General features: G+C 36.5%; 1 protein-coding gene across 1 annotated transcript; it reads right to left on the bottom strand.

Annotated features, from left to right (window-relative positions):
• Positions 1 to 3,387: 3,387 nt before the first annotated feature.
• Positions 3,388 to 4,594, bottom strand: LOC127135251 (zinc finger BED domain-containing protein DAYSLEEPER-like). Its single transcript, XM_051062018.1, has 2 exons — positions 4,248 to 4,594; positions 3,388 to 3,801 (listed from the first exon to the last, which is right to left on the bottom strand). The coding sequence occupies exons 1-2, from the start codon at positions 4,578 to 4,580 to the stop codon at positions 3,466 to 3,468; spliced, it is 669 nt and encodes a 222-aa protein (XP_050917975.1). The 5' UTR covers positions 4,581 to 4,594; the 3' UTR covers positions 3,388 to 3,465.
• Between the last annotated feature and the right edge of the window lie 6,534 nt (positions 4,595 to 11,128).

Raw genomic sequence — 11,128 nt, 5'->3', positions numbered from 1 at the left:
AGGCAAAACTCTGAGTGGGGAATCAGGCAAACTGTTGGGGGTTTCATACAAAATTAAACTCTATGGGACCTCACTAGGGATACACAATATTCCAGGATGAATTAAAAACCACACGAGTATACAAATCACTAAAAAATTCCTCAAAAGGAAAGCTACAATCATCTGACTCTTCTTGAAGATTGAGAAATAAACCAATTTCAAGGCCCAAAATATATCAATCGGATCTGCAGACTCACGAAGGGGAGAAGCTTCCATGGCTATGCAACAACCAAATAAATGTGTTGAGGATATGAAAACCAAATAAAGGTTTCACGAAGATCCAGGGTTCATTCACAAACACATATGCAGATTGAGAGTGAAAACTATAAAGCCTCAGATAGGGGAAGGATGAACAGCAAAGAGAACAAAACATCAGCTATACTGGAGATAAATGATGAACTGCTTGGGGAGCAACCCATCAACTCTACCGGGGATGACAAACAAAATGTTGGGGAGATAAAATCACCAACTAACTGCTCGGGGAAGACAACAATGCTTCACACATCCAGACTTACTGTTCTTAGATTGCTGTTGATATTTCTTTTTAAAATCGATTATTCTTAAAGTAAATGCCTTATTATTTTAGAAAAATGATTATTCATTGATTTATTTATTTCAAAATTATCACCATAAAAAAATTCAATTTTATTTAAGCCGAATTGAATAAGAATAAAAAATAATTGGATAAAAGCTCAACTTTACTTAATAGAATGGAGTCCGCAAATGGCGGGACTCCATGGATCTTTACAAAGTTTGAAAATGGTAATTTACATGGAAAAGTGCTACATTGAATACAATGACCACTACTCTCCCTACCAACTTTGAAATCCACCGTGCTTTTGCCTTCGATTGAGAATGATTAATCAGAACTAAATGATTGTTCAATGCTGCTTCGATGATCAAGACCAACCAAATGCAGTTACTTTCCATAATCCCTATTTTTTCCTAGATTACCCCAAGGTGGGGTACTCAATCTACCGGGATGATTTTTCTATTTTTGTCTCTAACTTTTGCCTGAATCACCCTTTCAGGTTTTCAATCCACCGAGACGCTCATTTTTGCCTAAGTCTCCCTTTCGGGTTTTCAACTCAGCAAGCCATTATTTTCTTTTTTTAGGCGAAGTATTTCTTGACCGCATCGGCATTCATAGGACAAGTGAACTCTTCACCATCCATAGCTGTAAGAATCAACGCACCGCCTGAGAAGGCTCTCTTAACAATGTATGGACCTTCACAATTAGGAGTCCATTTTCCCCTAGAATTAAGTTTGAAAGATAGGATCTTTTTAAGCACGAGGTCACCTTCTCTGAACACATGAGGCTTGACCTTTTTATCAAAAGCTTTCTTCGTTATCTGCTGATATAACTGACTATGACACATGACAGTCAATCCCTTCTCTTCAATCAAATTGAGATGGTCAAAACTGGTATGACACCATTCAACTTTAGTCAACATGGCTTCCGTCAATATACACAATGACAGGATCTCAACCTCTATTGGGAGCACAACTTCCATGCCATAAGCAATGGAGAAAAGGGTTGCCCCTGTTGAAGTACAGACGGGTGTACGGTACCCATGCAAAGCAAACAGGATCATATCATGCCAATCTTTATATGTCACAACCATCTTCTGAATAATCTTCTTGATGTTCTTGTTCGCAGCTTCAACAACCCCATTCATCTTGGGTCTGTAGGGAAAAGAATTATGATGTGTTATCTTGAAGTCTTTGCAAAGAGCTTCCACCATATTGTTATTCAAGTTCGATCCATTATCAGTAATGATCTTACTTGGCACATCATAACAACATATAATTTGATTCTTGATAAACCTTACAATAACTTGCTTGGCCATATTTGCATATGATGCCGCTTCCACCCACTTTGTGAAGTAGTCAATAGCCACCAAAATGAAATGATGTTCGTTCAAAGCTTTGGGCTCAATCATATCAATTTCCCACATGGAGAAGGGCCAAGGAAAATAAATGACATTCAAAAGTGTCAGAGGAACATGATTCTTATCCGCATAAATTTGACACGAGTGACATTTCTTCACAAACTTGCAACAGTCATATTCCATTGTCATCCAATAGTAACTTGCTCTCAACATATTCTTTGACATAGCATGTCCATTGGAATGAGTACCAAAGGAACCTTATGGACTTCAGTCATCAACAGGTGTGCTTCGTGTCTATCCATGCATTCGAGCAGAACCATATCAAAAATTCTCTTGTAAAGCACATCACCATTCAGGTAGAAGTTGCCAGCTAATCTTCTCAAAGTCTTCTTATCTTTTAAAGAGGCCCCATACGGGTAAATCTGACTTTAGAGAAAACATTTGATATCATAATACCATGGCTTTTCATCTTTGACTTCTTCAACAGTAAACACATAAGCTGGCCTATCAAGACGCATCACAGTCAAATTGGGAACTTCATTCTAAAATTTCACCACAATCATGGAAGTCAACGTTGCAAGAGAATCTGCCATCCGGTTCTCATCTCGAGGGATATGATGAAACTCAACCTTTGTAAAGAAATTTGAAATCCTCCTCGTATAATCTCTATATGGTATCAAACCGGGTTGATTCATCTCCCATTCACCTTTGATTTGGTTAACCACCAAAGCTAAATCTCCATAGACGTCAAGATATTTAATTCTGAGATCAATGGCCTCTTCAAACCCCATTATGCAAGCTTCATACTCAGCCATATTATTTGTACATTTGAAGGTCAATCTAGTTATAAATGGAAAATGAGTGCCTTGAGGAGTAATAATTAGGGGTGGCAAACGGGCATGCCCGCCCCATTTAGGCCCGCCCCACAAAAGCCCGCAAGAAAACGGGGCGGGGCGGGGCGGTCAAAGGTAGAGATGCGGGCTCACTTACTAGGCCCGCCCCATTTAATGACGGGCATGCGGGCATGCTCGTTATTCTCTTTAAAAAAATATTTTTCACTCATGATAATATAATTTAAAAAAGTACTCATACATCCTAATACTACTAAAATCTAATAAAGTCTTTGTTAAATAATATATGTAAAAACACACTTGCATTGCATAAAAATCACTATCATTATCCTACATCCAATAATTAAATTCAACAAACCTTAAATTAAATATCACGAATTCAACATAAGTTCAACACCACAAATTCAACAAAAGTTCAACTCCATAAATTCAACAAAAGTTATGAAAGAATTCATAAGTAGTTTTATCTAACACAAAAATCTCTAAATTCTCTACAAACATAAAAGATGCACTCATCAATCTTCATCTATGTCATGAACATATGATGCTTCAGTTGTAATACTTTTCGCCAAGCTCCCATCATCATTATCTTCATCATCACCCACTACATCTATAAAAAAATTTAAGTGTAAGTAACAAAATTATAAGAATCACAAAGTATTAAAAGAAACTTTAATATTTGATTATGTACCAAAACTGTTGAAACCGTGAAGCCAACTGCGAGTACAAATCAATGCCTCTACATTCTTCGACAACAAGCGACTTCTATATTTGTTTAGAATGATCGAACCAATACTGAAAGCAGATTCATATGCAACAGTAGTAATAGGGATGCCTAACAAATCACGAGCCAATAAAGATAACTCTTTAAACCTATTCCAATTCTCCTTCCACCATTGAAGAACATTCAAGTCATCAAAATTTTGATAACTTAAATCCACACTTGCCTCATCCAAATAAACATCAAGTTGAGACTTTCCGGTCTCTGTTGCAAGTTGTTGTTTGTGTGCTTTCAAATCCTATTATAATCCGAAGTAAGGAAAAATTAGAAAGGAAGTAAACACAATATAATACTAATATATACATAAGCTTAATACTAATATATACAATAGCAATATCTAAAAACATGATTATAGCAATATCGAAAAAGAAGCTGAACATGAAACATGAGTATAACAATATCTAAGCTTAATGTACATATGGTATATTACATATAATTAAGGAAAAATTAGTTAGCCTTAGATATATTGGTAATTAAGCTTATATTGAGTATAGCAATATCACAACAGCATTCCAACTATATCACATCATAATAGTTAACATCATAATAAAAACTAACTATATCACATCCATTTCAACCGGTGAATCGAGCATCATAACAGGCTGCCACACATATCTATATTAACATCTAACATATAACATGTAACATATTAAAGCAAGTTAATAATTATAGGAGGCTACATACATTGAACAAACTTTTAGTCAACGCGTGTGAACTTGATTCCCCTCTAGTGATGGAAGATGGAGTTTGAGAGGTTGTAGAAGACGAAGTATGAAGGCGACGATATATCTCAAAGAGAGTGTACAATTTATGCTTGATTTCATTTGTTTTAATTGTTGAGGTAAGTGGATCAACTTTTTCATACATGTATTCCAAATAGGTAAGCTTAATCCTTGGGTCAAGAACCGCTCCTAGAGCAAGAACCACACTATAATCACTCCAATACTTCTCAAACTTGATCATCATTCTTTCAGCCATGTCTCTTATAAGAGTGTCTTCATCTTTGATGCTTGCCATCAAAACACACTGAATTTTCCAAATTTGCAAAAAATATAAATTGGAAGTAGGATAAGACGTTCCGGAAATTAAGTTTGTTGTCTCATAAAATGGCAACAAGAATGTGCATATCTTATCTCCTCTTTTCCAATCTTCTTCGGAAGAGAAAACCTTATAATTATCATCATGAAAACTAAGGCTTGCAAATACACGTCGGTACTTTAATGCACTTTGAAGCATCAAATAAGTAGAATTCCATCTAGTGGAAACATCGTAAGATAAACCAACCGATGTTTCAATACCGCCAATGAGTTCAATGCATTCCTTGAATTTTTTCATTCTACCCTCAGAGCCCTTCACATATTTGACACTTTCCCTAATCTTTTCCAATGCATCACCAATTACTTTCAAACCCTCTGGCACAATCAAATTTAAAACATGCGCTGAGCAACGAACATGAAAGAACTCTCCCTCAGATAATAACCAGTTTTGCAAGACAAGTTGTCTTTTCAAATGAGCTTGCATCACGTCATTAGCAGAAGCATTATCTAATGTGAGTGAAAAAATCTTCTTCTCAATTCCCCAATCTGATAAAAAGTCAAGAATCGTTTTTGACATTTCAGATCCCGTATGTGGAGGAAGCATATGACAAAAGTTTAGAATCTTACTCTTCAAATTCCAATTGGAATCAACATAATGAGCAGTCAGGCAAATATAACCTTCACTTGTACAAGCTGTCCACATATCAGAAGTTAGTGAAATTCTAGAGGGAATATTAGCTAACTCCTTCTTAAGAGCTTCTTTCTCTGTCTTGAATATTTCATCAACATCATCCTTAGCGGTATTTCTTGAAATAGGAGAAAATTCAGGGTTCAAATATTTCATCCAATCCCTAATTTTTTGAAACTCCACAAATTTATACGGTAAATCATGTGCAATGATTGCAGTAGCACACATTGATCTAGAAACCTTTTTATCTATTGTAAGATTCTTGAGTCTACCTTGCAAGTCCATCATTACTTGACCTACGTCAGCATATTTGATTTTAGTGCACTTCTTCATATGACGATTCAAACTCGTGGTACCATAATTCCTATCGCCACCCTTCAAAATCTTTGAACAACCATTGCACTTAGCCAATGGATTCCCATCTTTATCCGCCCCAAGTTTAGTAAACACTTTCCAACAACCAGCACTTGATGTTTTGGCCTTCTTAGACTTAGGTAAAACATCATCTTCAATTCTTCTTAGTTCATTTACGCCTTGAATTGTTTCATTCTCTAAATCAACCACATTCACTTCATCTACAATTTCATTACCAACGGTTTCTGAATCCATTTCATTTATCACCTATGTATCCAAATAAAAGAAATTAAAATAACATTATAAAACATGCAATCTTAATCTTCCAATTATACATGCACCAAACAAGAACAGTAATATATTAACATTTCAACAAATATATTGAATTGCTCAAACATGCCACTTTTACAATGCATGACATATTGATATTCCTAATGGTGCACATGAATTTTTAGATAGTTAACAACACAAGCTGGCTTTGAATCGTTTGAAAGAAAGTAATAACAATGCCCAGATTCTGCAGTGAACAACAATGATAGCAAAACCGGCAGCAGGCCAAGCAATGTGCGAATTTCTTTTCACATTCTATTTTTTTTATCATAATGTTGTTTGTCATAATCTCGGATATGTTTCTGCATCTACTGTTTAGCTAATGATGCTGAATCTGTTTTTATGTTTTGGTAAACTGAAAAATATTTTTCACATCCTACATTTTATCATAATGTTGTTTGTCATAATATCAGTTCTATACAAGACATATCTGAAGCTGTATACAAGACATCAGCTGACTTTCTCACATATCAATCCTACATTTTTAGTTTTTCTCAGGTGCCACTTTCTCACATATCTGAAGCTGTATACAAGACATCAGCTGACTGGATAAATCATCGATCTCCTGAGGCACTCAGTTTCTTTCTTCTTTGGTCTCTGGATAGTATTCTTGCTGACTTGGGTAGCCAGCAAACAGTGACCAAGGGTTCCAAAAAGGTTGTGCAACAAGTAACTTCAAAATCTCAGGTAACTTATACTAGTCTTCTTTCCCATGAAATAATGGTTGTATTCTTTTATTTTTAATTTCTTTTTCTCCTATGTGAAATCTAATAGTAACGTCACTCACCAACAGAAACCATACTAAGCCAAGGCAGAGCAATATGGTTTTCTGTTCACGACTAAGGGCCAGTGTTCACTTTGGTAGAACCCATGCCCCTAACCTCAAAGACAGGCCTAGCAAATAATCTTGTCCCAAAGAATGATTAAATGTATGACTATATCACTTTCCTTTACAAGTCCAAATATTCCTTTCCAACCTAAATGGCAAACTCAATAGGGATACTGGATTAGTGAATGATGCTGATGTTTTCTAACATGTGCAACAGTGGCAGTGCAATTTGATATTTTGATATATTTTTGGGATAAGTCATAAGGTCTTTTGATAAACATCTCGTTATAACTGTTCTAGTGTTATAGTTTTTCCATACAACAACAACAGTCTAACATTCTAACAAACTTGATACCTAAACATTCATTCAACAGAAATGGAGGCAAGGTCATGACAGAAACTCATTTGAGCCCTGCATAATTTCATTTGACAGAACATTAACATTCCCCGCAAATCCATTTCATTTCTAACCAATTCTGCATAACATTCATTTGACAGAAACTCAAATGCAAATCCATTTCATTTCTAACCAATTCTTCATTTCTAACTAACTAATGAATTCGAGTTTCATTTTCTAACTACTGTAGAGCAATACTTGTGTTGGTAGACCGGAGGCAGGTATAACATCTAGATGAATAATATTTACTCTAAAGAAGAAAACTTGTTATAATCCAACAAAAAACATTTACTAGATGAATAATATTGTTAATTGTTATTATTGGAAAGGGAAAAAAATCAAAGCCAAAAGAAAGGGGCAACAGAAGTGAGAGTGTGCTGACAAAAATCCTGGAAAGTAAAACTAACTGCCTATTTGGTTTCAAAACCAGTGTGTTCATTTCTTGTATTCAATTGTAATAACAACTACCGTTATACCTTGATTTCTGTTTTCATACATTTGTACAGGAAACATTGAAAGCATTTGTTTCGTTGTTTCCAATTTAAGTCTTTGAAAATAGAAAACAGTATGTTGTATTTTAATATTTAAAAGAGAAAAATACTCATCAACCACCATTTTATCAAGCAAAACGGATTCACATCAAACTGTTATACGTGAATAAAAAGTATAACAGTCTGATTTCACATCAAACTTCATGCCATTCAGGTTTATAACAACAACAACAACCAAGTAAATTGAAAGCAAAAAGTATTTGCATACTTGTTGGATTATAACATCTAGTAAATTGAAAGCAACAAAACAGAATTCAGAAATTTAATCTATGTGGTCGACAAAGAGAAAGCTGAAAATTACCTGAACCGTGTGACCGACAAAGAGAGAGGTCATATCGACGAAGAGAGAGGTGAGACTGGTGGAGAGTGAAACCGTTCCGTTTGTGAGGCTGATGTAATTTCCAGAGAAAGAGAATAACTCAGTGCCTCAGTTTGAAAGAAGAGATGAGAGATCAATAATGTAAACCTAATTTTGGTAAACCTAATTTATACCCGCCCGCGGGCTGCTCGCGACCGCCCTAGGTCCGGCCCGTTTTTCTGTGGGGCGGGGCAGGGCGGACATACATAACTACGTGGGTACAAAATTCAGGCCCGGCCCGCCAAAAATGACGGGTAAAACGGGCATGGCCCGCGGGCCGGGCCCTTTTTGCCACCCCTAGTAATAATCACTGTCCCAATGCCATTACCATACGAATTAACAACTCCATCAAATACCATGCCCTAACGGGAACCGGGTTCTGGCCCTTCTTCAAGCAATGGTTCATCACAATCATTCATCTTCAAGTACAAAATCTCTTCATCATGAAAATCATACTACACTGACTGATAATCTTCAATAGGTTGGTGAGCCAAATGGTCAGCCAAGATACTACCTTTGATAGCTTTCTGAGCTTGGTATTCAATATCATACTCAGATAACAACATCTGCCAACGAGCAATCCTCCCAGTTAAAGCAGGCTTCTTAAAAATGTACTTGATTGGATCCATCTTGGATATCAACCAAGTAGTATGATTCAACATATACTGGCACAGACGCTTAGCAGCCCAAGCCAATGCACAACATGTCTTCTCAAGCATAGAATACCGAGACTCACAGTCGGTGAATTTCTTACTAAGGTAGTAAATTGCATATTCTCTTTTACTAGATTCATCTTGCTAACCATGAACATAACCCATACTCTCTTCAAGCACAACCGAATACATGATCAATGGTCTTCCTTCAATAGGCGGAGACAGAATCAAAGGCTCAAGCAAATATTCTTTGGTACTGTCAAAAGCTTCATGGCAATCCTCGTTCCAATCACAAGACTGATCTTTCCGAAGAGCTTGAATATTGGGGCACATGTGGCAGTCATATGCAAATTAAATCTTGAGATATAGTTCAAGCGACCGAGAAAACCTCTGACTTGCTTCTTAGTTTTGGGCGTAGGAATCTCTTGTATTGCTTTGACCTTGGCAGGATCAACCTCAATACCCTTCTCGCTGACAATAAAGTCCAACAACTTACCAGAGCAGGCACCAAATGTACACTTATTGGGATTCAAGTGGAGTTTATACTTCCTCAGATGCTGGAATAATGTCAACAAATGCTCAACATGCTCTTCTTTATCTCTTGATTTAGCAATCATGTCATCAACATAGACCTCAATCTCTTTATTCATCATATCATGGAAAAGAGTGGTCATAACTCTCTGGTATGTTGCACCAGCATTCTTTAAACCGAAAGACATCACTCGATAACAAAATATTCCCCAAGGGGTTATGAATATGGTCTTCTCCATATCTCCTGATGCCATTTTGATTTGATTATAATCGGAAAATCCATCCATAATGAAAATACTTTGAATTTAGTTATATTATCTACCAACATATCAATGTGTGGTAGAGGAAAATCATATTTCGGACCGAGTTTATTCAAATCTCTATAATCAACACACATACATACTTTTCCATCCTTCTTCGAAACAGGAACAATATTGGCCACCCACTGTGGATACTCGGAGGTAACAAGGAAACCAACATTAATCTTCTTCAGTACTTCCTCTTTAATCTTCACTGCCATATTAAGATGAGTTCTTCTCAATTTCTGCTTGACCGGGACATTCTGGCTTCAAAGGCAATCTATGCTCCACAATATCAGAATCCAAACCTGACGTATCTTGATAGGACCAAGCAAACACATCAGAATATTCACGGAGAAGATCAACCAACCCCTTCTTTACCTCTGGACACAGTTGAGACCCAATCTTGACTTCCTTCACATTATCCTCGGAACCCAAGTTGACTAATTCAATATGCTCTTCAAATGGCTGAATGGTTATTTCCTCGTGCTCAAGCAAATGGGACAACTCATCAGACACGTCTTCTTCATCATTCTCTTCCTCAACTTTAAACACTGGGAAATCAAAGTTTGGAGAGGGAGTATGATCATTATGTTCAATGGGTTTGAGAACCAACCTGCATAATGATTTGATATTTTGATTTTAAAGAAATGAGGTATAAATAAATATTATGCAGATATGGGAAAAGTTATTACTTATTTATGTTTTTTTGTGATTACCATTTTCAGAAAAAGAAAAAAAGAAAAATCAACATCATTTATATGTATGAATAAAATTGTATTTTTATTGATGATAATATTGAAAGCGCCCAACAATGTTTCACTTCTCCCTTGGGCATAAGATAAGGATTTTTCTTTAATAATAAAAACAAATTACTTTGAGCGATGCATAACAACAGGTACATCAACAACAACCCAATTGTTGCAAGTATGGTCGGGTGTCACAAAATTGGCACAAGCTTCGCCTTTATCATCGTCTTCAATAATTATAGTTGGGTGTTGATCATCCTTGTGAATGAACTCTCCATTTTGAAAAACTTCTTTCATAGCCTTGACACTGGCGTTGAATAGCCCTTGCCTAAATCCCATCACAACTTTGTTCTTGTTTTCCACAACTTCTACAACACGACCCCACTTGTTGGTGCTGCCAACATGAATAAACTCTTGTGTATCCTTCAAAGAAGATATGGATGCCCCAATCTTCTTCAATTCATCAGCAATAGACAAAGCCTAGAACGGAGTTCCAAATTCTTCTTCAGCTTCCACATAGGTGAAGGATGGCATATGGCTCACTACAAGCGCTTTCTCTCCACCAACAACGACGAGCTTGCCGTTCTTAAAAAATTTCATCTTCTGATGCAAGGTAGACGCTATGGCACCGGACTCATGGATCCTTGGCCTTCCCAACAAACATATGTAGGCCGACTGGATGTCCGTTACTTGAAACTTAATTTGAAAGTCACTTGGACCTATCTTAACTAGAAGGTCCACCTCTCAAATGACAGTTTTTCGAGAACCGTCGAACGCTTTGACCACAAA

Source organism: Lathyrus oleraceus, chromosome 4, assembly GCF_024323335.1.
Source record: "Lathyrus oleraceus cultivar Zhongwan6 chromosome 4, CAAS_Psat_ZW6_1.0, whole genome shotgun sequence".
NCBI lineage: Eukaryota > Viridiplantae > Streptophyta > Magnoliopsida > Fabales > Fabaceae > Lathyrus > Lathyrus oleraceus.
Note: the sequence above shows the minus strand (reverse complement) of the source record. Positions and strands in the feature narration are given on the sequence as shown.

What these genes read in the sequence shown, in the direction of transcription:
- LOC127135251 (XM_051062018.1), bottom strand. Translation starts at nt 4,580, where the DNA reads ATGGCAAGCATCAAAGATGAAGACACTCTTATAAGAGACATGGCTGAA. An exon ending in TGACTAAAAGTTTGTTCAAT is followed by an intron (nt 3,802 to 4,247) that starts GTATGTAGCCTC and finishes GGATTATAATAG; the next exon opens with GATTTGAAAGCACACAAACA.